At 39.0% G+C, this 25,861-nt stretch overlaps 1 protein-coding gene across 2 annotated transcripts; it reads left to right on the top strand.

Annotated features, from left to right (window-relative positions):
- The first annotated feature begins 1,496 nt into the window (after positions 1–1,496).
- Positions 1,497–25,375, top strand: LOC121294452 (secretory carrier-associated membrane protein 5-like). 2 transcript variants are annotated; one of them, XM_041218143.1, is made up of 8 exons: positions 1,497–1,717; positions 6,474–6,541; positions 9,347–9,441; positions 9,752–9,877; positions 15,951–16,107; positions 22,149–22,250; positions 24,411–24,528; positions 24,879–25,375. In XM_041218143.1, the coding sequence occupies exons 4-8, from the start codon at positions 9,847–9,849 to the stop codon at positions 25,077–25,079; spliced, it is 609 nt and encodes a 202-aa protein (XP_041074077.1). In that variant the 5' UTR covers positions 1,497–1,717; positions 6,474–6,541; positions 9,347–9,441; positions 9,752–9,846; the 3' UTR covers positions 25,080–25,375. The 2 variants fall into 2 exon arrangements, with proteins under 2 accessions (XP_041074077.1, XP_041074076.1); XM_041218142.1 differs by lacking the exon at positions 9,347–9,441.
- Positions 25,376–25,861: the final 486 nt, after the last annotated feature.

Genomic DNA, 25,861 nt, shown 5'->3' with positions numbered 1-25,861 from the left:
TACTGCTTTAAACTCAAGCAAGTGGCATATTCTTGATTGGTAAATAAATGTCCTTTTATTGAAATGGCTATGCTAGTTGATTAAAAGTTATTGAAGTCATTAAGACATTACTGTGTTGGCATATTTTCCTTAGTGGCAGCATTGTAAAACAATAGCACATAAAGTCTTTACACAGGTTTTGATGATCATCTCAAATAAAGACAGTGTAGGAACACAATAAAATGTATGTGTATGGATGTCAATGATGCCCGATACAAGCTGTTCTGCCTGGCATCATCTTCATTTCCTGAGCAGAGCATGCCATAAATATTTGATGCACTACACCAACACAGCAATCGGGAACATTACTAGGCTGCTATAATGAGTCAGCCTCTCTTGTTAATACAATGAGTGCCCCATCCAATGTTGACTACAGATGGAATTTAGAAAACAATCAGCTTTCCATTCCCTGGATGACAATAAGTCCAGCACCAGATAATGTTTTGCAGGCAGTACATTGTGCTTGCAAGCATGGGAAATGTCAAACAGGGAGGTGTTCCTGTCTTGCTGCTTTTCCATCCTGCACAGAACATTGACAAAGCAGCTGCTGAACCTGTCCTTCACAAGGATGACGTGTCAGATGAGAGTGACTTTGATGAGTAAGATGCCATGGTTTTCTGACTGGGAAATAAAAATGTGCTTTCCTCTAGGAATAAGCATTACAGTGCCCAGAGCAAGACACATGATCAAAAACATTGGATTTGAATAAGACAATACAATCTTGGTTTATATCTGATAATTAAGTCAACTTGTACAAATCCAGATAAGCTGTCACTTATAATTACTGAAGAAATAAATCTCATATACAGGGTATTCCAGGAAAAAAAAAAAAAAAAAAAAAAAAAAAGTTTATAATTTTACTTTTTCAATGCTGTTGCTGAGGAAAATGTGCTGGTTGACATGGAAACTAGTAATATTTTAGGTATTTACATAGAAAAATATTTCAGATGTGTTTCATGTATCATTTCATGTAGTTAAGATAGATATGGTCATTTATTGCGGATTATCTGTTAGACTGATGATTGTAGAAAATGTTGAAGCATAAAACACCCAAGTAAGGCTTGAGCGCCATTGCATAAGTACATGTACATGTGTTTTACTATTTTATATTTTATGTGTTAAGTGGCTTTGACCTGAATTGGTTGGTGCCTGCTATAAATACCTGTAACTAGGCCAGCCAGGGTCTTTATCGAAGTAAGAGCCAACGCTATCTAGTGAACAGGCATGAGATTACGCGACACTTAATTCTTAAATACACTTGGGCTAACCCATGATGGCATAGAGGTCTAGTCAACTAGAACAGAAGACAGGTTGAAACTGCCAAATGTACCGCTTCTGTCAAGGTGAGTACAGACTGCAGTCCTTCAGCACCACGGAGAGCACCAACCCTCCTTCAACTCAGGCATGAAATCTCGCGAGAAGCCGCCTATAGGCGGTTGTATTGTCGCGAGAACTGCCGCCTAGCCTCTCCGCTGCAGAGATTGGGACAGAGTCAAGAGGAGGAAAGGAATTATCCAGCGAACAGTCCTTCTGTTTACTCTAACGACCTTAGTATAGGTATATAAATATATTGCAGGCTGTCGTTCAAAACCATTTCGTCCACACATAGACAGCATGCAGTAATAAGCGATACACATTGACTCCGGGTACCGTGCACTGCTGTTGGAAACACGAGAAGGTAAGGAGGTTATTTTAATTATCCAATGGAAGCTGGAAGCAGAGGAAGACGATGTGCATCCTGCTTATTTAGGCCCGAATTCCTTAGGGCATTGGGATTGAAACTGATATAAGCATGTCATGTATGTGCACTTTTATAGACAGGTGTTTATTAAAATTAATAATTACAGAGGGTGTTGACGTTTAAATCAAGACATTGTGATTTTGTCTATTTTTCTTTAATCTGACCCGGAGAATTCCAACAACTACACAACAAGGGGTGCATACATACACATACTTGCAGCTCGGGTGTGTTTTTGTGGTTTTCATGGAATCGTGCTGGGTTCAGTGCAGAAAGGCTTCTGTTGACATGTATTATGATCTAAGGAGAACGAGTTTCGGTTTAGTCGTTGCGTTTTTCTGTACCGAGGGTCAACGTCGGGTTCTGAAATTGTTAAAGGGACACCTGTCATCAACGTGGATGTTCTGCAGGAGCTTGCTTGATATAGGGCTTTGTCCCACACACTTGTCACAGACTGTGCATTCAAAACTAATTTTGCGAATTTGCTGTCTGTACTGTTAGCAATGTCCCTGGAAGGCTAGGATATGCTCTTGTGGCCAGTTATTGGCTCCCAACTGCGATGGATGCAGCTAAGACATGCGCCTGACTTTATACGTGTTGGTCTTCATGGTTTCCTAGTTCCATTAAAGATGACATCATAGCTAAAACACAATGTCAACAATGTTGCCCTGATTTAAGATACAGCCACTTAAAAATAATATAAATAATGTATTCCTTTGTGTTACTGTTGGCATTAGCTTATGATGTTTTGTATACAGTTTTTCTGCTCTGCTGTAGTTTCTAAAAGGGGTTTCCCTCCTCCTTTTCTCTGGGGTCAAGAAACATGAGCTGTAAAAATATGACAGTGTGGTCCAGTGGTTTAAAGTCAGTGGTGGCAGCAACCAAAAGGAGGCAGTGTGGTTCAGTGGTTAAAGTCCAGGGGTTTGTAACCAGAAGGTTACTGGTTCAAATCCCATGTCTGCCATTGACTGACTCACTGTGTGACCCTAAGCAAGTCATTTAACCTCCTTGTGCTCCATCCTGCAGATGATATGTTAAATTAATGTCCTATTGTAAGTGACTCTGCATATAATGCACAGTTCACAGCCTACCTCTGTAAAGTGCTTTGTGATGGTGGTCCACTATGAAAGGTGCAGTATAAAGATATATTATAAACAGGATTTTTTTTAATGCATTTTCATTTGAAAACGAGACACTCAGTTCTTGTTCTGTTCTTATTCAATGCACTTGTCTTTGCCTTCATACCAGAACAGTAAAGAATCCCCCCCCCCCCATCTCTTTATGGACAAACCGGTAACTTCAGAGTATCAGTTATAATTTTTCAGCACAATAAATAATCACCCAATTCTGCAGCTAAATACTGTGGGCCCCAGAGGCACTATCTGTTGTTTACACAAAGCAATGGAGCCAGGAAGGGGCAAGGGAAGGTTGTGTTACTGTAAGCACTGGGTTAACAGCCTTACACCAGACATTCCTGAAATGTGAACTGTAGCTCGTGCGCTCCAGTTCCAATCCAGGGAGAATAAGTTTTTCACTTTTTTCAGCTATATATCTTCAGTTCAACCAAATCACTGGTTCAATCTCAATTCAGCAGATTCAGAATACGTTCTATATATGCTATGACTTTACAGTCACTGTTGTAGGTCATGCGCAGACTTGCAGCCATTGACTTGCTGTGTCTCTGGATCCAGTGGAGCGAGAGTCTTGCTTATAGTGTAGGTAAAGGTCATTCACTTTTGCTTCAAAATCTGATTTTTAATTAATTTATTTATTTAATTAATTTATAATTTATTAATTTATTAGGCTCCCAAGCCAAAAGCTGGGAAGCCTATTGTTATTGTTAAGATTTTTGTTTTATTTTATTTTTTATTATTTATTTATTTATTTATTTATTTTTTTTCCCAAAACTTTAAACTGCTGCTGCTGCTGCTTCGAAGCTGTGAGACTGATCAGGTTCTGACTTGGCAGCTAACAAGCTGGATTCATTGGCTGTCAGATGCTGAAAAAAGATTGCTGCTGCTTCCTTGCAATTGGTGCTGTGATGCATTTTTCGATAAAACATTTCGAAATCTTCTTCTTCGGAACCAGTGAAGCGATTGATCTGAAATTTGACATACATCATCAGCATCCAAATCCACATTAAGTTTGCGAAGCAGAAGTTGCTGTAATAAATTTTAATGTCAAAATGGCTGCCACAAATCTTATCGAAACGCGCCCCTAACAACAAACTGCTGCTGTTTGAAGACCGTTTGTTGAACAAACTCCAAACCTGGTAGTTATCATCCCAGTAACAATGGGATACAAATATGTGAAAATGGTGATGTTTTATAAAACAAGATGGCCACCAGATATATGTTTACATTTGAAATTTAAACCTGTGTCGGTTGACAAACAATTTACTTGACTAATTCCAAACTTCACAAGCGTCATCCTTGACACTGTAGCAATTCAACTGACTTTTAAAAAAATGGTGTTGACCTGAAACCAAAATGGCTGTTTGATGCACTTTTTTAAACTAAACCCGCTTCTTCCAGTAATTGTTTGGTACTGGGGCTTGGAAGCCTTAAAACTGCCTGGCAGTTCTAGTAATTATTATTATTATTTATTATTATTATTATTATTATTATTATTATTATTATTATTATTATTATTATATTTTTTTTTAGTAATTCTAGCAAAAATGAATTGTGAGATTACTTTTTAAAGTTTTTTCAGAATCTGAGCTGGTAGTGTGTTGAAGCTGTCCTGATGTGTCACGGAATGACCTACAAGTAAAATTAGAAAATCAAGAAATATATTAAGAAACAAAAACAATTAAATTAAAAAAAAATAAATAAAAATCTGACTTTGAAAAGACAGTCTCTTTCCACTCAGACAGTGGGCTGGAAGCTACGTACTGTATCGTGGGCTATTAAGGCTGAAGAAATTGTCACCTATCTGAAAATGTCAGAATTGGTTTAAACCACTTGTGACTGTTCAGTGGTTTTATCTTCTTTCTTTTATCAGTTTTAGCGAGGTTGATTTTGGGGTTTTACATTGCATGGAATAACAGCATCTCCTGGGTATTCCACAAGACAAGTTTCACAGGTTTAGTGAGGTTGCAGGACCATGCATCAGGGCTTGAATTTCAGCACGAGATTTCAGGAATCACGCATTTTCCAAGTTGCTCCTGCATATCTGCAACTTTGTGTATGGGGAAAATCCTGCAGAGATATGTATTCAAAAGTATTCAATGTGTGTATGCGGTACTCCTAGCCAGAACTACAATTGCCTGAAATTAAGCCTCTCATCATGTGACAGAGTTCATAGGTTAGGTTTCGTTTTGAATCTATTGCTCCATCATTGTAGTGAGAATAATGTAGCTTGGATCCTCCAGCCGTGCAGCTCTCTATTCCTGTCTCATTGAAGCAGCTGGACTGAAAGGGGTGATATCATTGGAAAGCTTAGAAGCTTAGAAGCTCAGCCCCCCCCCCCCCCATTGTTCATTTCAGATTGAGGTTCAATGGTGCAGTGTTTTTTACATTTATTCCCATATCTACGTCATATAGTATGCCTGATCCTGTTACAACTTACATAATATGAAAAGAAATTTGGTGGCCTTTCATTTGATGTGTTACATGCATGCAGGACAAACTAGCCAGTAGTTAAACATACATAAATGAAAACAGTGAAAAACAGCCGGAAATAGTGTAAAGAGTTAAAAAAAAAAAAAAAAAAAAAAAAAAAAAAGGGCACACTAGTTAAAAAGAAATAAAAAAAATCCCAAACAGCATAGGAGTTTCGAGACATTTCTTTCAATACAACTTACACCTTAGGCATGCTGCAATGCTTTGCTGTTTGCTGAAGAAATTAGGTTTGCTTCTGGATAACACAAGCAGGAGTGGAGAGGGGCGGACGGTGCTCAGTTTTCGAAATTAAAATTATTAGTGTTAGCGTATATTTTGTATGTTTCAAACATATTCTACAATAGCACTTCTCTTACACTGTCTTCAGTACGTATTTTACTGAAGCAATACAGCCTAGAAGTATGAGCCACTGCTTTGGATACTTTATACCCTGCTCCGCACAGTGCAGCAGTGCCGTGTAGAGTTGCTACTTAACGATTTGGTAGTGGATTTTAATAACAACTTTTGTTTACGTAATATACATTATACAAATCAAAAGATTGAATTTTGCATTTAAGTGATATGTAATGTGTGAATTATAGTATTCAAACAGTTTCTCTTAACAAAAAAAAAAGTAGTGTGTGAACCTGTCTGACGAACTTTCGAAGGGTAAAAATAATCTTCAAACCCCTGGCTGGTGAACAAATCTTCGAACTTTCGGACACAACCCTACTGTTAGTTTTTCATAAGGAAAAGTGCCTTTTCTTTTGCCATTACCCCCTAAAATGTTGGAATCCCCGTCCCGTCCCGTCCTGTCCCATTGGCTGCAGCATAGGTGGGAAATTACCCCAGCACACAAAAATTAAATTCAAGCCCTGATACATATAGTACAACACTGCAGCATTCAAACCACTCAACTGTAACAAACACACAAATTATACAAATTGCAGCAGTAGAGTGTGCAAAAACAAAACACTGTTACAAACTTCTGTCAGTAATACTTTTGTATTGTGCTGTAATTCAAATCAAATGAACTATCGGTGGTATTGTTCTAATTTAAATGTACATTCACTTTTCTTTCTATTCTGCAGAGAAGGAAGGCAGTGGTCTACACTGAACTGTATAAAGGCAATAAATCCAGTGGCCACAGTCATGGCAGGTAAGATGCTCCCCGTCTGTGTGACCAGCTGACTTTTCAGACAGTTTAAATGTGCAGACAATCTGCCTCTCTGTTAACACTGTTTCACTCAGTCTCCAGACTCTGCTTCATGACAGCCTATTTAAATGTATTCTTCCAGGCCTCTAGTGGGCTTGGGCCAGTGTTGCTAGGATTAAAATAGTTTAGAATGTCTAAAGCACTTCCATTTGTAGAAGGCTAGTAGCTCTAACCTTAGTACCACCAGTGTTTATGTGACCAGTACATGCGATAGTGATATATAGAGTCTAATCAATCAATAAACCCTCTCGTTGGTATTTTGTGTGACCACTTTGGATGCAATGAGGATGTAATTCAAGCGCTCATATTTTCATGTGCACTGTGCAAAGTGAATGTAGTTGTTATTTGAGAATTCAGGGGTGGGCAACTTTCCCTAGAGGCCCTAGAGAAAAAGAAAATACCGAACATTTCAAAATAAAGAATAAAAGACAAGTAACAGTGCCAGCCCTCAGCCCTGCTCAGGACCTGTGTTCATTGCACTACACTACAATACAGACTCTACTCTGCTGGGCTGTGCACTGAACCAATGTGCTTCTGTGATAGTCTAATGTACACAGCAGTGCTGGTGCTGTCAGAATACTATTTGTTTATTTGAAGCTCAATGTTTGAAATATATAGTGAGAAATGTATAGCACCTCAATCTTGCTCTATGAAAGCATTTTACAGTAGTTTTTATTTGGAAGTGATTTGTTGAATAAGTTCCCCAGTCAGTTTTAATGTTATTTCTGTACTGTAGTGAAGCTTGGATCCTGGAAATGAGAGTGAGCTGTGTGTGTCATTTGGACGTACCTGAACCCACTCATTTGGCCGCTGAAGGGCATATTTTTACTGAATTGGTATCCCAGCTACAGCAGTACAGCTTAAACCCTCTTAATGAAGCTGTGTAATACCAAGCTTGTGTAAGCTTGGTATTACACCTCTTTGTTAATGTGAGTACTGTAAGTGGAACGTTTGTATGTGTGCTTGAGTACAGACTAGTCAGGAATTAACACACTCATGTACTAGTTGGCTAACTTTCACACAGCAGTTTTTGTACTGGAAGGCTTAGTTTGTTTATATTTTGTGAAAAGCTGGCTTGCACATTTATTTTATGTATATGTTGTTGACTTCATCTGGGCAACAGAGCTGGCAATAAACATACTGATTAACTTAACGGTTAAAACAAAGTTTGTATACATACAAGATTGACTTGTTTACAACACTTTATGTCTTGGGCTAGGGGTGGTTGGTTGTGCATAAAATATTCATGATTTGGTTTAAATGCATCTGATGCATATAGGTCTTTCACCATTGCTTTTAAAAATGGTGCCAGTGTGGACTGTGACTACTGCTACAGAACCTTATAATATGTACACATAATCCAGCCGTAATTTAATTTAAAAACAATAAGCTAGTAGGCTACAGCATTATAAACACACTGCAAGATGATATGTAATTGTAAAAAAAAAAATTGCAATTCATTGTGCTTTAACTGTATGATTCCATCTGTTGTTTTTTTTTTGAAGCTGCCGTTTTGTTTGATCATCAGGTGATTGCAATATACATACCACAATGCTCTTCCCTAATTGGCTGATGAGAATACTGCAAGGTCGGATTGATGTTGTACTGTGTATGCTACGGAGTGTTTAGGAGACATACCAATCCTTTTCTTGGGCTCATGAAGGCCATTTACTTTGTAGTCTGCTACAAGTGCTTTTCTCAAACACAATCCAAATCTTTGTCTTGACCATCATCTGATGTGTTGCCAAAACGTTTTCTTCAATGTTGGAAATAACTGCCAATTTTTCTGGCCATTGACTTTATAATGCAGCTGAGTTATTGTGGAATGGTTTTCAATTAATATATTTTTTAATTAGTTCAGTTACATTTTTGCAGACTTTAAACGTAAAGATTCCATTACTGTTGTCATGAACAAATATTTGAATTTGCTTAAGTGCTTTTATTTTTTGTAAAGATTGTTTATTAATGTACAAGCAATTATGTATTTTGGTCATATATGAAGTGCAGGGTGTCATTACTTTTGTCTGTGACCTGTATGTGAGACTATTTAAAAAAAAAAAAAAAAAAATATTACCAGCACTATTCCATCTAAGGATGTTAATAGGTTTTAGTTTAAATGTTTAAGTGTTAAACGTTTAGAATTGCTGTTCAGCATTTAACCGTGTCAGGTATGCATGTCAAATATAGAGGTCAGCTGTAGTGTTTCAACAGCAGGCGGTATGCAGTGCAAGGGTATTTACTGCAAATAAATATACATGCTGTACACAATACACATATAGTAGTCAATTATCTCATCCACATGGTTGTTGCAGAATATCATAAAAAGCCTCCCTAATCCAGACTGTATACAGGATCTATTTGTTTGAGCATCAGACTTGTCTGCAGTTTGCTTTCATATACATCTGCCATTAGTTTGTTTTAATTGTAAAGTGCCTATCTTGTTGACATGATTGGTGTCAAAATTGTATTTCCAAAACCACAATTTAAAAAGTATATTGCTTCATGTCACAAATGTCCTCATAAAAAAAATTAAAAAATACTTCTTTGAGATATAGGAGCATTTCAAAGTTATTTCCAACACATGCAAATGAAATGCTGAAGCTGCCAGTTTGGCTTGTTTCCAATGTAGTTTGTCATTGTGTTGTGAAGATTTGTCTTCCTGCAAAGTTAGTTTGCTGACAAAACATCAGCGCTTTAGTTCTTTCTGTTATGTTTGTCCTATTTTTTATTTTTTGATTTCATTTACAGATATAGGCCTACACCACTCAGTTAGATTGGGCTGTGGCTCCTGAAATATTACAGTTCTCATTCTGCTTTAAAATGTGATACAGGAAGCCTAGAAGGTAAATGCAGTACATTCTCATTTCTGCCTGCAATCTTATTTTAATTGAAGCTTTGACCCTCTTTACTAATGATGCCTTGAAACTGGGATTGAGGGACTATTAAATGATAGACTTCTCCACAAGCTATTAAGATTTAGTCACATTCTGATTTCCCATTTCCCGTCATCTTATTGTAGATTTCTTTTATTCTGTCCCCACGTCAAAGTTTTATATGTGGATAACCACTTAGTATCCAATTGTGATGAAACTTGGTTAGTACAAATGATGCAGGACTTAAAATCTTCAACCTGATTTTTTTTTCCCCACCCAGAGAAAATCGACAATTTCCCCCCATTGCCCGGGTTCATACCCCTGAAGCCATGCTTCTACCAAGACTTCAACGAGATTCCTGAGCAGCACCGCACCATGGCCAAGCGCCTGTATCACCTCTGGATGTGTAAGTACTGATCCTGCTGCAGAAAGTTGGATACAACTGTAACAGTCAACATCCATAGTTGTACATGTACCAGTTTCAGCTGTGAGAAGTAAAATTGAGTTTACACATGTGGCACAGCGGCTTTTGGAAAATGCTAGCCCCACGTACTGCACGAATTTTAGGAAAAATCTTTTGTAGCAAAAGTTTTGCTTTTGTGGACGAGGAAAAAAACTTACAAGAAATAGATGTCTACAATTATTTATTTAAGCAATTTATTTTGGCAAAACTCAAAAAATGCTAATTCAAAAGTATTCATACCCTTTGCTGCTATGATAGTAATCTCTACAATGTGCTAGAAATTTCAATATATGATAATGCAGAACCTAATTCTAGAAAAGTGTAGAAAATGCTGGATTTTAGGTGAACATTCTTGGAGAGTATAAAAAGGTTAGTCATAGTGTGATTGCTGTCATTACCAATAAGTCAATATGGGAAAAAATAAAGAACTATCTGAAGACCTTAGGTAGGGCCCTATGAAATGCACAGACGGAATCGCGGAATTCAGAGAAAAAAAAAAAAACGGAAGTAGGCACCCAAGGACATTACCACAAAACCAGTTTAAATAAACAATATATATGTATATATTTAAAAAAAAATTACATTGAAATAGTACGGTGTTTGTATGATAAGAGGCTTCAAGAAACATGTCATGGGAAAGCATGAAAAAACTATTTTTGCACCTCTCAGCCACCATACACGACCATGATTTTTACTGTAAAAAGCGCTACCTCTCATGCCATTTCACTTGCTAGCTACCATTATCATTTGGGGGGGAAAACAACTGCCTATAAGTTATTCTGAGCAGACAGTATTGTAATGACTACTGCAGAATGTAGTGTCTAGTTGCTGCATTTTTTTCTCCAAACTTCTTGGAGAATAAATCAAAATATTTAGGCTTTTGTTTACATTATCATTTATTATTAATTAAAACATTAAATGTTCCTAGTTTGTTTCTATTACATTGTGGCAATTTGTACACTTTTCTGAAAGCTTTTTTTTTTTTTTTTGGTCATATTTTTTCATGCATTTCTAGCTTCATCATTGCGGTCAAACACTTGTGGTTATAAAAAAAATATACTAACAAATTACAGATTTTTAAAATTGAAAAATCTGAAATCAGGAAAAATTAAAATTTAAAATAATACAACAGATTTCATAGGGCCCTATTTAGGCAGAAAATTATTTATTGTCATAAAGCTGGAGAAGGATGCAGAAGATTTCCAAGCATTTGAGTATCCGAATTTCAACTGTTGTTTGTTATCACGAAGCACCAGCCTCATGGTACTGTCACAATGCTTCCTCGGTCTGGAGGAAAGAAGGTTCTTTCACCAAGAACAAGTGAAAGAATTGTGAGGATGGTTAATAACAATCCCAGATTGACTGCCAAAGATATTCAAAGTCAATTGGCTGCAAGTGGGACTGGGGTTTCTATTTCAACCACAGGTGAAGTATTGCATGGTGAAGGTCTCAATAGTCGCAGGACAAGGAAATAGCCACTCTTAGGAAAAGACAATCGCTTATAGTTTGCAAAATGGCATTTGAATGATGGATATGAGTTCTTTTGTGGAGTGATGAAACAGAAATTGAGCTACTGTATTTGGCCATGCTGATTGACGTTATGTTTGGAGGAAGTCTGGTGAGGCGTACAAAAAAAACAACACCATACTACTATCATAACATCCTTCTATGGGGCTGTTCTTCCTCTAATAGCACAAAATGGATTCCATAGCATTGCAAAAGATATTGGCCAATCATCTATCACAGAGTGGCCCTAAACAGCTAACAAGATTTAAGTTTTTGCAGGTATCAAGTAAAGGGCCTAGTTGCCCACACCTCTGATGTTAAACGCTGGATGCACAAGCCTATCGTCGTGTTCTCAAAACCAGTCCAAGCTGAGCCTGACTCAGAGTGCCTGTTAGGAACATGCTGAGTTATTAGACATGAATTGGATGATTTAAACTATTCTGTATTGATTGAAATAATGGTATACTCTTTGTCAATAATTATAGTAATACTGTATGTTTCTTTCAAAAGGATCTGTAGGCTCTTATCATAAGGCCTTGTTAGCATATTCCAGTTTCTTTCGTTACTTTACTTTCATTACTTTCGGATAACAGAAGGCAGGAGTATTAGAAAATGCTTACGGTAGTGTCTCGTACTAATCAATAGCAAAAAAAAATAGCAAAAGGCTAGGATGTCTTAAAACCTGCTTCATCTGGATTTTGTATGAACAGAGAAAGGGATCAGACTTAATTCAGTAAAATAATAATAGCAACCGTTATACTGAAGTAATTGAATTAGAAATACATGTTGTAAAATCATTTGAAAGAACATATTACAGTTAAACTAAAGAAGTTCAGTACTAACTGACACTGTCAGAATATTGTAATAATTGTACAGTATTTTAAAGAATATAAAACCAGCATGAATAATATTGCAGCAAATTATGAACAGGTTACAATGATTTGAACTAAGAAAACTGAACACGTGTTAATGGTAGAAAAAAGGCTTGTCTATGTGCCTTTGTCATTAGTGCACATACACGCTTGGAAGCCGGTCAGACTATTGCACGTGGAAGCCTGTAACCTTGAAAGAAGCAGGCATCTGGGAAACTAAACATAGAGGCTAGGTATTGCAAATTAGCAAAAAACAAAAGGTAACCCTTTTTAGACTAAACAATATTTGAAACTAAAAAGACCTGTTTGATTTTATTTGATTCTTTTGTTACTGAGCATAGAGATTTTAAATAAATCTGAATTATTCTGATCTAATAATACAGTGACAAAACTCCCTGAAGAGAAATAATGTTTTAAGTATTTTGATCTAGGAGGGAGGAGGGGCTAGAATTCAGCCAAGTACTGTTCATGGAAAACTGCTGTTAAACTAATTTAAATAAAATACAATTAAAACTAAAAATGCTATGTAAAATTATTTCAAAATCATTTCTTCCAGCAAATGCAGAAGTGTAGAGAGAAAACAGATGGGGCATTTTGAATAATAACTATTTAAAATTTTCAAATACAATCTTTTAAAAAAATCTGGTATCATGCAGAACTATGTGAATATTGAATAACACATTAAATATGTTTTTTTTTTTTTTTAATTTTATTTTATTTATTTAATTCGAATGTTTTGATTTAACCCTTGAGCTGGACATTGAAAATGCTATGTGTGTCTTGCAGTATTGAATCCAGCCAGAATAAGCACATTGTTTTGAAGTGAATATTTCCAAAAACTAAATTGATTAAAGGAGAAAGGTGACATTTATAACATGCAGTAAAAAATGACTTTTAGCAAAATGCTTACATGTTAGTGTTTAGTGCAGTCATCTGTTCTTGTTAATCAGCTGCCAGACAGCTTGTTGATGGGCACTCGCTATATGATATGAACACACTCAATAGGTCTGGAGTAGGTAATCCAATTTCAGACACTTCCCAATCCAGTAGTTAGGGATTGATTATTATTATTATATTATTATCTATATATATATATATATATATATATATAATATTATATATATATATATATATATATATATATATATATATATATATATATATATATTTATTTTTTTAAATCCGCAATTCCATTTTTCTAATAATAATAATACCGTGCTTTTGCTTTTATTAGCCTAATAATTAGTGGCGTACAATGCAATTACTCGACAAAGGAGTTATTCAACTAATTAGTCAAAAAGCACATAAAGTGAAGATAACACAGTCGTGTACGCTCCAGCTCCAAATTTCACTGTCTAAGTAGGGTGGCACAGCTCCCTGCTAAACTCAATAATACTGTTATTTAAAAACGTAAACTTAGATAAAACACACTGAACTGATTAAACTAAACTACAGACACTGAACATTTAAACAGAAAGCAAACGTGCCTAGTAAATAATACACATTTTTAATTGCCTGTCAGTTGGGATTCGATGTAGTCTGTAACTATTCAATACATTTTTAAGCATTTGTAACCCTTTCCAGACTGATTGACATATTTTTTTTTTTTTGACTGATAGGCATCAACAACTTTTTTCCGGAGGTCTTCAGAAATTTATTTTAATCGTGGCATGATGTGCCTCTAGAACCCATCTGAAACCCTCCAATACAAATCTTGGTTTAAAGCGCAACTGGACATTTCAACACCACACCGTTCCAAAGCAAAAAACTTGGAACTTGTTTTTACAGTAAAAAACTGGCAGCTGGGTTGCCAGTAATATACTGTATAAAAAAACAGTATCACACTGTAAAACAAACAACTGGCAGCTGGGTTGCCAATAATATACTGTATAAAATCATTATACTTTATATTTTTACATACATTAGGGTATTTTTTTTGTTTGTTTGTTTAGATATTTAAAAAATATACATTTAAAGTGAAATACCATAAAAACAAACAATAAATAAAGTTGAGAAAAATAACTCTTAATAAAAAGAGTTTACATGCTTTACAGGGCTGCTCTTACAGCAAGTTTCAACCAGCAATAATCATACCTCAGATTTACCTGCATGTTGAATTCAGCAGAGAAGAGAGATAAAAATCAGGGGAATAGAATGGTAGCCCACTCCAAGATCTGACCTAACAGAAGATGGTGACCACACAAAACATGAACAAAACACATAAAATGGCAAGGGAACACAAAGGACATGTAAACTTACATATAATTGTGCAACTGCACAGCACATTTAACACACAATAACACAAATAACACTGTTAAAACCCTACTATTTGCAATCAGCCCCACAATGGATTCTGGGATTCCAGTTTTAATGTAATTTGATGTAATATCTACAGTACTTATCCGTCAACGCTAACCATGTTTTTTTTTTAAAAGATGGGGTCTGTTAAAACAATGGAAAAAAAAAAAGAATATATATATATATATATATATATATATATATATATATATATATATATATATATATATATATATATATATATATATATATGTGCCACACGGTCGTGAGTCAGTTTATAAAGGTAGGTAATACATATACCAGGCCCTGGTTTAAAGAAACAGTAAACATAGAGCTTTAAACATGGGGAATAATGCCAGGCCTGCAGGAGCAGTATGAGTAAGACAGATAACAGAGTTTAGTATCTGGACTTAGCCCATATTATTCTTCTGTACTACAGTATTGCATTAAATAACCCCCTTATTCTTCAATACTTTCACTAATATGGGGTACACACTAGTGTTTAGACATGTAATATAAAAGCATGAGGCTGCAGATTACATTGGTATATAAACAGGAGAACTTTCACCACATGTTTCTTTCAGCTGTCCACAAGAAAAATTCTCCAGTTGGAACAGACTAAACCTTCCATTTGGTTTTAGCTGATGTATTTGTTAAGTTTGGTTTTGCTATGGCTAACCTACTCACTAACAACCAGCTGGCATTCTTTATAACACAGGGTGGGACATTCATCTCTGAATCAGGGTCCATTGGATTGCTTTTCAAAAAGAGTCTGTGACTAAACTTCCTGACAACTTGCTGTTTGATTATGAGAGAGAGAGAGAGAGAGCTGTATTACTGGATAAGAATATTTAGCAAATCCATTTTTCTAGTTACGCCGGGACAGCAGTCCCACTTACAAGCGTTACTGGCCATAGCTTTTTAATGAAGATTGTATTTGACTGAGCTAAATGGGCCTGCAAGGAGGCCACCAGAAGGCTCTGTAGGGGTTGGGGGTGTTTAATTATTTTATTTTTTTTATCTATAGTATTATCAAAGTTTTTTTTAATGGATTAAAAAATAAAAGAATATTTGAACATGTATCTAAATTCTGAAAAAAACAAACATAATTTCAACTTGAAAAATATGCATTTCTCCCTACTCTGCATTTAGAGAGTCATTTGTAATACAAGAAGTAAACATTTTGAGCAGACACAGTTCTCTCTGTCCTGAAAGAGTTACCATTGGTGTTCTGACAGTCTGTTGGGCTGGCCTGGGCCTTCCTGCCTCCTGTCTGCCTGCCTGTCTGCTTATCTGTCTGTGTGTGTGTGCTACTGCATGTGTTCTCTGTGTGTTTCCAGTGAACAGCATCACTCTGGCAATGAATCTGATTGGCTGCCTGGCATGGATGTGTGGCGGAGGAGGAGCTGGCAATTTCGGAATGGCTATTCTGTGGCTCATCCTTTTCACTCCCTGCTCCTATGTGTGCTGGTTTAGGCCCATTTACAAAGCTTTCAAGTAAGTAGGACACAACTAATGCACTTCAAAAGTAAAGAAACTGCTCTAAAATAATTTGCATTTACTTCTGAAAGATTTGAATGGTGGTGGATTTCATTGCATGTGTTTTAATTAAATTGTCATATTTAAAACTCCTATGACCAGAGGATCCAAATACATGACTCGAGTTTGGAATAAAATAAAACAAAAATGTGAAAAGTCAGCATGGCTAGTGATCTAAAGCAATGTAGTTGAAAAAAAGTGGTACCTGTTCATAAATACATCTAAAAACTAAAAAAAAAGGAACAGCCATATAATATTTTTCTCTACAGACGCACCGGCCCTGAAGATGTAATGTTAGTGGCTGCATTTAACAAGACCCAGCTTGGCCTCAACTTTTTTATTCATGTTGCTACATAGGTCTTATTGCAATAAAATGAGACCAGTCTGCCCCAAACTTGTCTTGGTTTTTTGTTGTATCATTGTGTTCCCTGCAGCCTGTTCTATACTATGATATAAAAAAGAAAGTATTTCATGGGAGCACTCATTATAAACTGGAATTATCAGAGAAATTAGTTGTGTTGTGTGCGTACATCAGTGGCACTTATCTTAACTCAAAACCCATGGAAATGAATTGCGTTGTGTGTGTGGCACCAGTGACACTTACCTGAACACAAGACCCATGAAAATGCCTAGAAACTCAGTTTTCAGACATTTTAAAAACAGTATGGATTACAGGCTCCTCTGGCATTGATGTAATTTCTACATCAACGGGGCGTGATTCTAATTAGGTAATGGGTTACGTCTCGGGGGATTCAGCCCCATTCTTCAGTCAGTGCAACAAGCTCTGATGTTACGTGGATGTTTACAATGTTAACAAACACATATTCTAGAAGATTGGAAAGGTCTGGACTTCTTGCCTGGCTAGTCCATAACCTCTGTAGTCTCCTGCTCAAGATAATCCATGAGAATCCTGGCAGTGACAACGGGCATTGTCTTACATCCAAACAAATCAGGACCAATTGCACCAGCAAATGTTTTTTCTGCAGGGTCCAAGACTGTGTCTATGTACCGTAGAGCTGTAAATCCACCATTGGGAAGCACAATAATATCTGTGCGACCTCCAATGCCGATGTCTCACCATGGTTAAGTGAATCTCCTCCAGTGCAGATGTCTCACCATGGTGTAAGTGAGTCTCCTCCAATGCAGATGCCTCTCTATGGTGTAAGTGAGTCTCCTCTAATGCAGATGACTCTCCAATGTGTAAGTGAGTCTCCTCCAAAACGGTCATATTCAATGATATTGAATTGAGCAAATAGTTCTGCTTGGGCTCTTTATACTCAAACACATCATTCTTTAGTGAACAGATTCAGTCTTGGTTCTTTAGTGAACGAAACAGGTGCACAATGACAGCTGCAACAGAAGGGGTCACACTAAATTGACCAGCTACACGTCTTTCTGTATCCCCAGATTCCAACATTTAAACAACTCAACCAGTCTGGATTTAAGTCAAAATGAAAATCGCCTGTAATCTTTAGAAGCCTTGATTCCTAAACCAACAACCACAAACAGTGTTATCACCTGAGCACCACTCGACTAACAGTCAAATCTGAAATGTAAATGGGGTACCTACTTTCGGTGCAGAATGCATCTCAACAGCTGTCACAGTTTATTGAAGAACACGAGAAGGTCTGCCTGGCTGATGCTTTCACAACATGTTTACAGTACTCTATCTTGTTTTTTTGTTACCATATTTAATGTTTGCTCCTTTCATTTTTTGAGTGGTGTATAATTGTGGCAAAGTCCACGCCCCTGTGTGTATTTTGTGTTGTATGTTGTGTGTTAATGTTGGTGTATAGTCATTGGTACACAGGATATAAACGGGTCTGTGTAACACGAGTGTTTAAAATGTGTATTTGTATTTAGGCACGAGGATTGCACAGCACTTCACATGCAAGTAAAAAGTAATAATATATGAGCACGGGGAATTGCATTTTATTAATTCACGTGCAACTCCAAGTGAATGATTGATTAGCAATCGAGTCTCGGTACAGCTGCATAAAAGCTGCATGTTTTCACTCACTCGGGTTTGTGTGTTCGGTGAGTGGAGAACAGGATTGGAGATGGAGGTAATAATTGTAATAATAATAATACTAGTTAAAAATAGAAGCTCACTGTGTTTTGTCTGTATAGTCTGTTTTGTTTGTCTTTTTGTTTGGCGATGAGTGCATGAGGAGCCCTTGCGTCCAGCACCCAGACGTGGGGACCGTAAGCGTCCAGCGCACAGACGGGGGGACCATCAGCGTCCAGCTCCCGGATGGGGGGACCGCGGGAAACCAAAGCCCGAGGGTCTGCTTTTGCCACCTCCACCAGCAGAGGAAGAATGCCAGCTGACCCCATCTCCACCAGCAGAGGAAGAATGCCAGCTGACCCCATCTCCACCAGCAGAGGAAGAATGCCTGCTGTCCCCATCTCCACCAGCATAGGGTGAGTGCCTGCTGGTATCACTTCCCCTACCATCACCACCTGGAGGAGAGGAGCAGGTCCTACCTCTGCCTCCATCACCTTCCCCTGCAAGTGAGGGAGAGCCGCACCAGTCCCCTGCAAGTGAGGGAGAGCCGCACCAGTCCCCTATAATAAGGGTAGACTACACGCTGCTCCTACCTCCGCCACCAGCAGACTACACGCCGCTACCACGTCCGTCGCCAGGAGACTACACACCTCCACCACCTCCATCAGCAGGAGCAGAGCAACAGGATCTTCCTCGGCCTCCGCCACCTTCACTGGCAGGAGACTACATGCCTTCGCCACCTCCATCAGCAGGAGCAGAGCAGCAGGAGCTGCCTCTGCCTTCGCCACCTCCATCGGCAGGAGCAAAGCAGCAGGAGCTGCCTCTGTCTCTGCCTCCGCCACCTCCACCTCCACTGGTAGGAGCAGTGCAGCAGGACATGCTTCTGCCTCCACCACCTCCACCAGCAAAGGGTGAATGTCTGCTGGGTCCTCGTCCAACAGCAGAGGGTGAATGCCTGCTGGGTTTCCGTCCACCAGCAGAGGGTGAATGCGTGTTGGGCCCCCATCCACCAGCAGAGGGTGAATGCCTGCTGGGCCCCCGTCCACCAGCAGACGGTGAACGCCTGCTGGGCCCCCGTCCACCAGCAGACGGTGAACGCCTGCTGGGCCCCCGTCCACCAGCAGACGGTGAACGCCTGCTGAGTCCCTGTCCACCAGCAGAGAGGGAATGCCTGCTGGGTCCCCGTCCACCAGCAGAGGGAGAATGCCTGCTGTGTCCCTTTCCACCAGCAGAGGATTAATGCCTGATGGTATCACTTCCCCCACCAGCAGAGGATGAATGCCTGCTGATATCACTTCCCCCACCATCACGAGGAGAGGAACTGGATCTGCCTCTGTCTCCATCACCATCAGGGGGAAAGGAGCAGGAGCTGCCTCTCCCTGCACCAGAAGGACCAGGAACAGATGCTGGCGGTCCTCAGCAGCCCTTGCATAGGCTGCTGAGGGAAGCACAGGGAAGAACCGCCTGGCTGCAGTGGCCAAGAAGAGGGCCAACACCCGCACCCCAGCTTGTCCTGACTCCCTGCCTCGCTTCGCCCAAGGATGCCTGCCTCGCTTCGCCCAAGGATGCCTGCCACGCTTCGTCCAAGGATGCCTGTCTTGCTTCGCCCAAGGACGCCTGTCTCGCTTTGCCCAAGGAAGCTGCCGGCTATGAAAAAAAAGGGGGGGGGGGGTTAGGAGACCACCTTTCCCCGCAGCAATTTCGCAGCAGGAGTTCTGGGGGCTGGAGTCCCCCCAGAGGGAGCTGCCAGCTATAAAGGGGGGAGAGGTCAGGAGACCACCTTCCCCCGCACCAGTTTCGCTGCCGGAGATCTTGGGGGAGGTCTTGAGACCACCAACCCCAGCAGCTTTTCTGCTGCTGGACTTGCCCTGGCTGAAGGAGTCAGTCTGGGAGCTGTCAGCACATCTGCTTTGCACAAGGGGGGTGTGGCAAAGCGTAAGCCTTGCACATGGGGGGAAATATGTAGTTTATTGTATGTTTTTGTGTTAATTGTTAACATATTGATTTAATTAATTGTTTAGCTGCTGTGGCGCTCCACCGGGGACGATTACCCGTCTGCATGGAGCAGCAGCTGAAAGCAATCAGCTGTTCCAGTCGGCGGGTGGGCGTGTCTCAGCGGACTGTCAGTATAAAGCATGGCGATCACTGTGATCGGGGCTGCTGCAAGGCCTGCCGTTTCCATGGCACCTTTGATTTATAGTTTGTTGTATTGTGTTTTATTTTGCACTTTTTGTACAGCTTGTACTAGTCCTCTGTGAGTTACCATAGCTGGTAATGTCACATGACCACCTTTATTTTATTTTTGTTTTCTGTCAGTTTGTTAATAAAACCTGCGCGCCTGTGCCGGCGGTTTCAACTTCACCCCAGCTTGAACAGCGGCTGCCCACACGCTTGACACGAGGAAGACCCTGTCCAAGGCTTTGGGGATTTTAAGGGGGGAGGTGGCCATTGAGGCCATGTGTGCTTTGCACAAGGGAGGGGTATATCTGGCAAAGTGCCTGCCCCTGTGTGTATTTTGTGTTGTGTGTTAATGTTGGTGTATAGTCATTGGTACACGAGATATAAACAGGTATGTGTAACACAAGTGTTTAAAATGTATATTTGTATTTAGGCACAAGGATTGCACAGCAACACATGCAAGTAAAAAGTAATAATATATGAGCACGGGGAATTGCACTTTATTAATTCACGTGCAGTTGTACCGCAGCTCCAATTGAATAATTGATTAGCAATCGAGTCTTGATACAGCTGCATAAAAGCTGCATGTTTTCACTCAGTCGGGGTTGTGTGTTCGGTGAGTGGAGAATTGGATTTGAGATGGAGGTAATAATTGTAATAATAATAGTAGTTAAAAATAGAAGCTTACTGTTTTTTGTCTGTATAGTCCATTTTGTTTGTCTTTTTGTTTGGCAACGAGTGCTGTGTCCTGTGTTTTTGTTTGTCTTGCAACCATTTATTTTCTGACTGTCCGTTCATTTATTAAATGCTGAGCGGTACCAATCGCTCAGCTCCACCCAACTCCACCGCTCTGTCGTTTATTTCCTGGTTCTTATTTCTGGTCTGACGTCACCCACTCCAGCCGTCTTTGTGACAGTAATAAATACATATAAATAAATTATACAAAGGATGGTCCTGATGGGTCATTTTGAATAAAGATAAATTTGCAGTAAGATAAAATAATAATCAATGGGGCTTTATTTTATTGAGAGGCAAAGATGAGACTACATATGGGAAGCATGTATACTGTAGAGCAAATCTGAAAACGCACATCACACTATATTTGTAGTACTGCATCTATTCCCAAGAGGTGTGATGATGATAATAATAATAATAATAATAATAATAATAATAATAATAATAATAATAATAATAATAATAATAATAATCATATTGAGTGAAATTTCAACAATTATAATCCAAACCCCACAGATTCAAACAGACCTATGATGTGAACAATGCCATTATAATGAAATGCATGCTGATAACAGCTGTGGATACCAAACTTCAAATTTAAATCCCTATGGGTAGTGTCTATATTTTTCTATTCAATATTTATTACTGATGAACCATAAAAGAAAAACTAGACCAGTCGCATGGTACAGTACATTTTAATATAGTACAGACTCCAATCAGTCACTAATCTGAACAGGGATTGCTCCCAACTGGTTCTGATTAGCGAGACTCTGCTATCACGATACACACCTCAGTCCTGCTATAATAGTGTATCACAATACATACCCCAATCCTGATATAATACATTATTTCACAATACACACCTCAATCCTGCTATAATACAGTATATCACGATACACACCTCAATCCTGCTATAATACAGCATATCATGACACACCTTAGTCCTGCTATAATGCAGTGTATCACGATACACTCCTCAATCCTGATATAATAAAGTGTACCACAATTCTGGGATGCATGCTACTATCGGTTCACCCTACCAGGAAGTCAAATGATTTGTATTTCTCTCTCTTTGTAGGTCAGACAGCTCCTTTAATTTCATGGCCTTTTTCTTCGTTTTCATGGCTCAGACGGTAATCAGCATCATCCAGGCTGTTGGTATCCCAGGCTGGGGGGTCTGGTAAGATCAGTCTTACTGATACATCTCTGACATATTCCAAAACATTGCACTGCCCTGGGGGGAGTGGGGGGGGGGGTTGGGAGCAAGACCTACTTGAGTGGGATCTTTATGCAATATTTAAGATCCATTTATGGTATTCATTTATTACAGATTTACCTTTCTATCGAATTTATTTTACACTTTATCCTTGGCCTCTTCACCTGAGGTCGAAGAGTTCAGAATAAAAAGTACAAATGCATTCAATATTTTCATTTGGGCCATGTTATATTGTTAGAATATTTGTACAGTGCTTATATTGAATTGCTTTATGTATTTATTCATTTCCTTTTTGTGGTTATTTCTTCAGTTTAAATTGGGACTATATTGTATCTTATAGCAGTCTTGGTATGTCAATGTATTACTAATGGTTGTATTACTGAAGGAACTTTCATTTCATATTGAGCTGCAGCGCTTGAGGCAACATGTCTTGTACGAAGTGATGGATTTGCTAACCCAGGCAATAGTATGGATTATTACTCAACTATCAGCCAATCTATTTAATATCTCTTTCTTATTTCAAATTCAGTTCCATCCATTTGGAAATCTGCATATGTTGTTCCTATTTTTAAAGGAGGTGGTCATTCAAACCTGAACAACTACAGACGTATATCTGTACTTCTGGCTATTGCCAAAGTATTTGAGAGTTTAGTAAATGAACAACTAAAGAGCTTCTTAGGACAGAACCATATCTTAGCAGATCATCAGCCTGGATTTCTTTGAAACATAGCACACAAACTGCAGTCCTGAAGGTGATGAATGATATGTCACCTGCTCTGGATGATGGTACATTTGTTGGTGCTTTATTAAATATGTTGGTGATTCTGTGGATCATATAGTTCTGTGCAAAAAGGGATTGAGTGAGATGGGTGTGGATTGGTTCAATGATTACCTAGAAGATCAGACACAAGCAATAAGAGCTGATAGAGTTATTTCTACCTTTGAGCCTCTATGTAAGGGGGGACCTCAGGACTCAGCACTTGGATCAATCCTTTACCCCCTATATAAATGGCCTGGGATCTGATCTGGGTAACGTTAATATACATTTATATGCTGATGATACTATTTTGTATATGGCAGGATACTCAGTACAGGCAGTACAGAGGGATTTGGAAACTGCATTTCAGGACAGATTATTACTTAATGTATACAAGACAAAAACACTTCTTATAAGAGGGTAATTGGAACTCTGACTTGGGTTATTGTTACATGATGTGGAGAGTTACTAGAACGTTTTTTTTTTTTTTTTTTTTATAAATGTTTAGCTACATGGATTAGAGAGTTTCTTTTTATAAATATCTAGCTACATGGATTGATGAACATCTTTCTTTTAATTATCATACACATTGGTTTTAAAGTTGTGTTTTCTAAATTGGGCATTTTCCCTGTCTAGCAGGTTAATGTTAGTGACTGTTACTATCTCCCCTGTTTTAGAGTTTGGTCAATATATTTACCAGTTTGCTTATAAAAGCAGTCGCTGCATAAATGAGATGTATAATTCATGTTGCAGATTTGTTCTATAGTGTTCCCCTATGGGACATCATTGTAATATGTACTTCAAGCTAGGCTGGCTCTCACTTATGAACCGGATGCTTTTTCATTGGCTTAGTTTTGTGTTTAAGGTTTTTAAATGCTTGGCACCTCCTTGTTTGAGTGTTCTGGTAGCAAGGACTAGCATTTTCTCTAGTTTAATGTTTTTTTCATATTTTGGAATCTTGCCATTCACAGTGAAACTTATGATTCAAGTTATACTCCATTGGCACTTCCATGACATGGAGATACAAGGCATTGGGGCATACCTCAGTTTAAACAAAAACAAGCTCCAACTGTGCATGGAAGACCTGGTGTTCACTATGTATGTATCTTTCTTTCATGATAAAATGACTAAGGATTTGTAAAGCTCTGCTTCCCACCTCACTCTCGTCGCAGGGACTATGCAGACCTGAAACACGCAACTACTGAACCTGAGTGTTTCACAGTACCGGGAAAAGTGAACAGTTGAACTAAATGAGGATGAGGGTGGCAGTGATGAAGTTACTAAAGCTGCTGGATTTTAAATAGTAACTTTCCCTTTAGAAGAGTTCTTGCCCTGGTTTGATCCTTGTTGTTTTGTTTCCTCTGTAGCGGATGGATAGCGACGATCTCGTTTTTCGGCACTAATGCTGTCTCTGCAGTGTTCATGTTGATCCCAACTATAATGTTCACAGCTGTTGCTGTCATCTCCTTTATAGCTCTCACTAAGGTAAGGAACCAAACGTTTCCTTCAGTAATGTATGTGTTTCATACTTGAGGGAATCCAACTGTATATTTTTGAGTAATTTATATTTAAATGTCTTACTTTTTTTTTGGCGATAACACATTTGACTTCACAGTGGAAAGAAACATGTCTGCTTATGGTTTACATTTACCAGAGCAAATGTAATTTGTATTGTAAACAACTGGCCAGCTTATTGTAATCTAAAGACTCTATATAGTTCTACACAAAACTACCTTTGAGGCCTACATAGTGAATGAATGATTGGAACGACTTTAACACTGCTGATGGTCTGTGACACATTCCTGCCTTCCTTCTCCTCCTCGTCCTTCTCCCAGGTGCACAACTTCTACCGCGGCTCTGGGGGCAGCATGAGCAAGGCCCAGGATGAGTGGGCCACGGGGGCCTGGAAGAACCCTCATGTGCAGCAGGCAGCACAGAACGCAGCCATGGGGGCGGCACAGGGGGCTATGGTACCACCACCTGGGGAGGCACAGTACTCCTCCACCCCCAACTACTCCTATGAGAACCAGATGTAGGCTCTGAAGAGGGAGGGAGGGGTGAGAAAGCACAGCACAGGGCAAGCTTGTACAGAGTCCAGACAGAGTCCAGAACCTACCCACAACCAACAATTAAATTTCCTCCTACGCTGCCTGCTGGGTGAGGCTGGACGGGAGCAGCAGCTTCTCACCCACGCCTTCTCCTGGTTTAGGCTAGTATCAGTATCCCAGGTGGGAACACAACAGGGGGTGACACCAGCACCAGCCTGGCACATAGTTCTGGTTCAGAATTATAAAATACTAAAAGATAGTTAAGTGAAATGACAAACGTTTCAACTAGTCAGAGACTCTCCCCTCAGCGGGTGGGGGGGGGGGGGCAGTTTAATAAATAAGCTGAGGGTAGAAGATTGAAAAGAGATCTAGCCTTTTGTCATTAAAACAGTGAACCTACATTTCTGAAGCAGGGCTAGTGCTGGTGTTTTAAGTCAGTTAGCCCCTTTATTCTGAACGATTTGAAAAAAATGCTGTCCACCAATGGGTACTGTCACAGTGACTATGCCTGTGTCCAGCAGTTCAAGCACAGTGCCCATTTTCATACTGCTGTGCTGAAAAGTGCCTGGCTTCATTATCACTCTGGATACAACAGACCAGCATAACATGAACCTGAATCCTTTGTACCATGGCCTTTCAGTTACAGCAACTAAAAGCCCTTAAAAGAGAATGTGCCTATAAAAGGAAATGCTGGCTAGCAGTTTCTAGAATTCAGTTCAGTATATCAACATGCTTCCATATATTGTGCAGTGTCTGCTTTGTGATTTGCT

The sequence above is a fragment of the Polyodon spathula genome, chromosome 19 (assembly GCF_017654505.1).
Source record: "Polyodon spathula isolate WHYD16114869_AA chromosome 19, ASM1765450v1, whole genome shotgun sequence".
NCBI lineage: Eukaryota > Metazoa > Chordata > Actinopteri > Acipenseriformes > Polyodontidae > Polyodon > Polyodon spathula.
The sequence above is the reverse complement of the archived record's forward strand: the minus strand, read 5'-3'. Positions and strand labels throughout refer to the sequence as shown.

Excerpts from the sequence above, each read along its gene's own strand:
- LOC121294452 (XM_041218142.1), top strand. Across the intron at positions 22,251-24,410 it reads ATCCCAGGCTGGGGGGTCTG|CGGATGGATAGCGACGATCT; the intron begins GTAAGATCAGTC and ends TTTCCTCTGTAG. Across the intron at positions 24,529-24,878 it reads CCTTTATAGCTCTCACTAAG|GTGCACAACTTCTACCGCGG; the intron begins GTAAGGAACCAA and ends TCCTTCTCCCAG.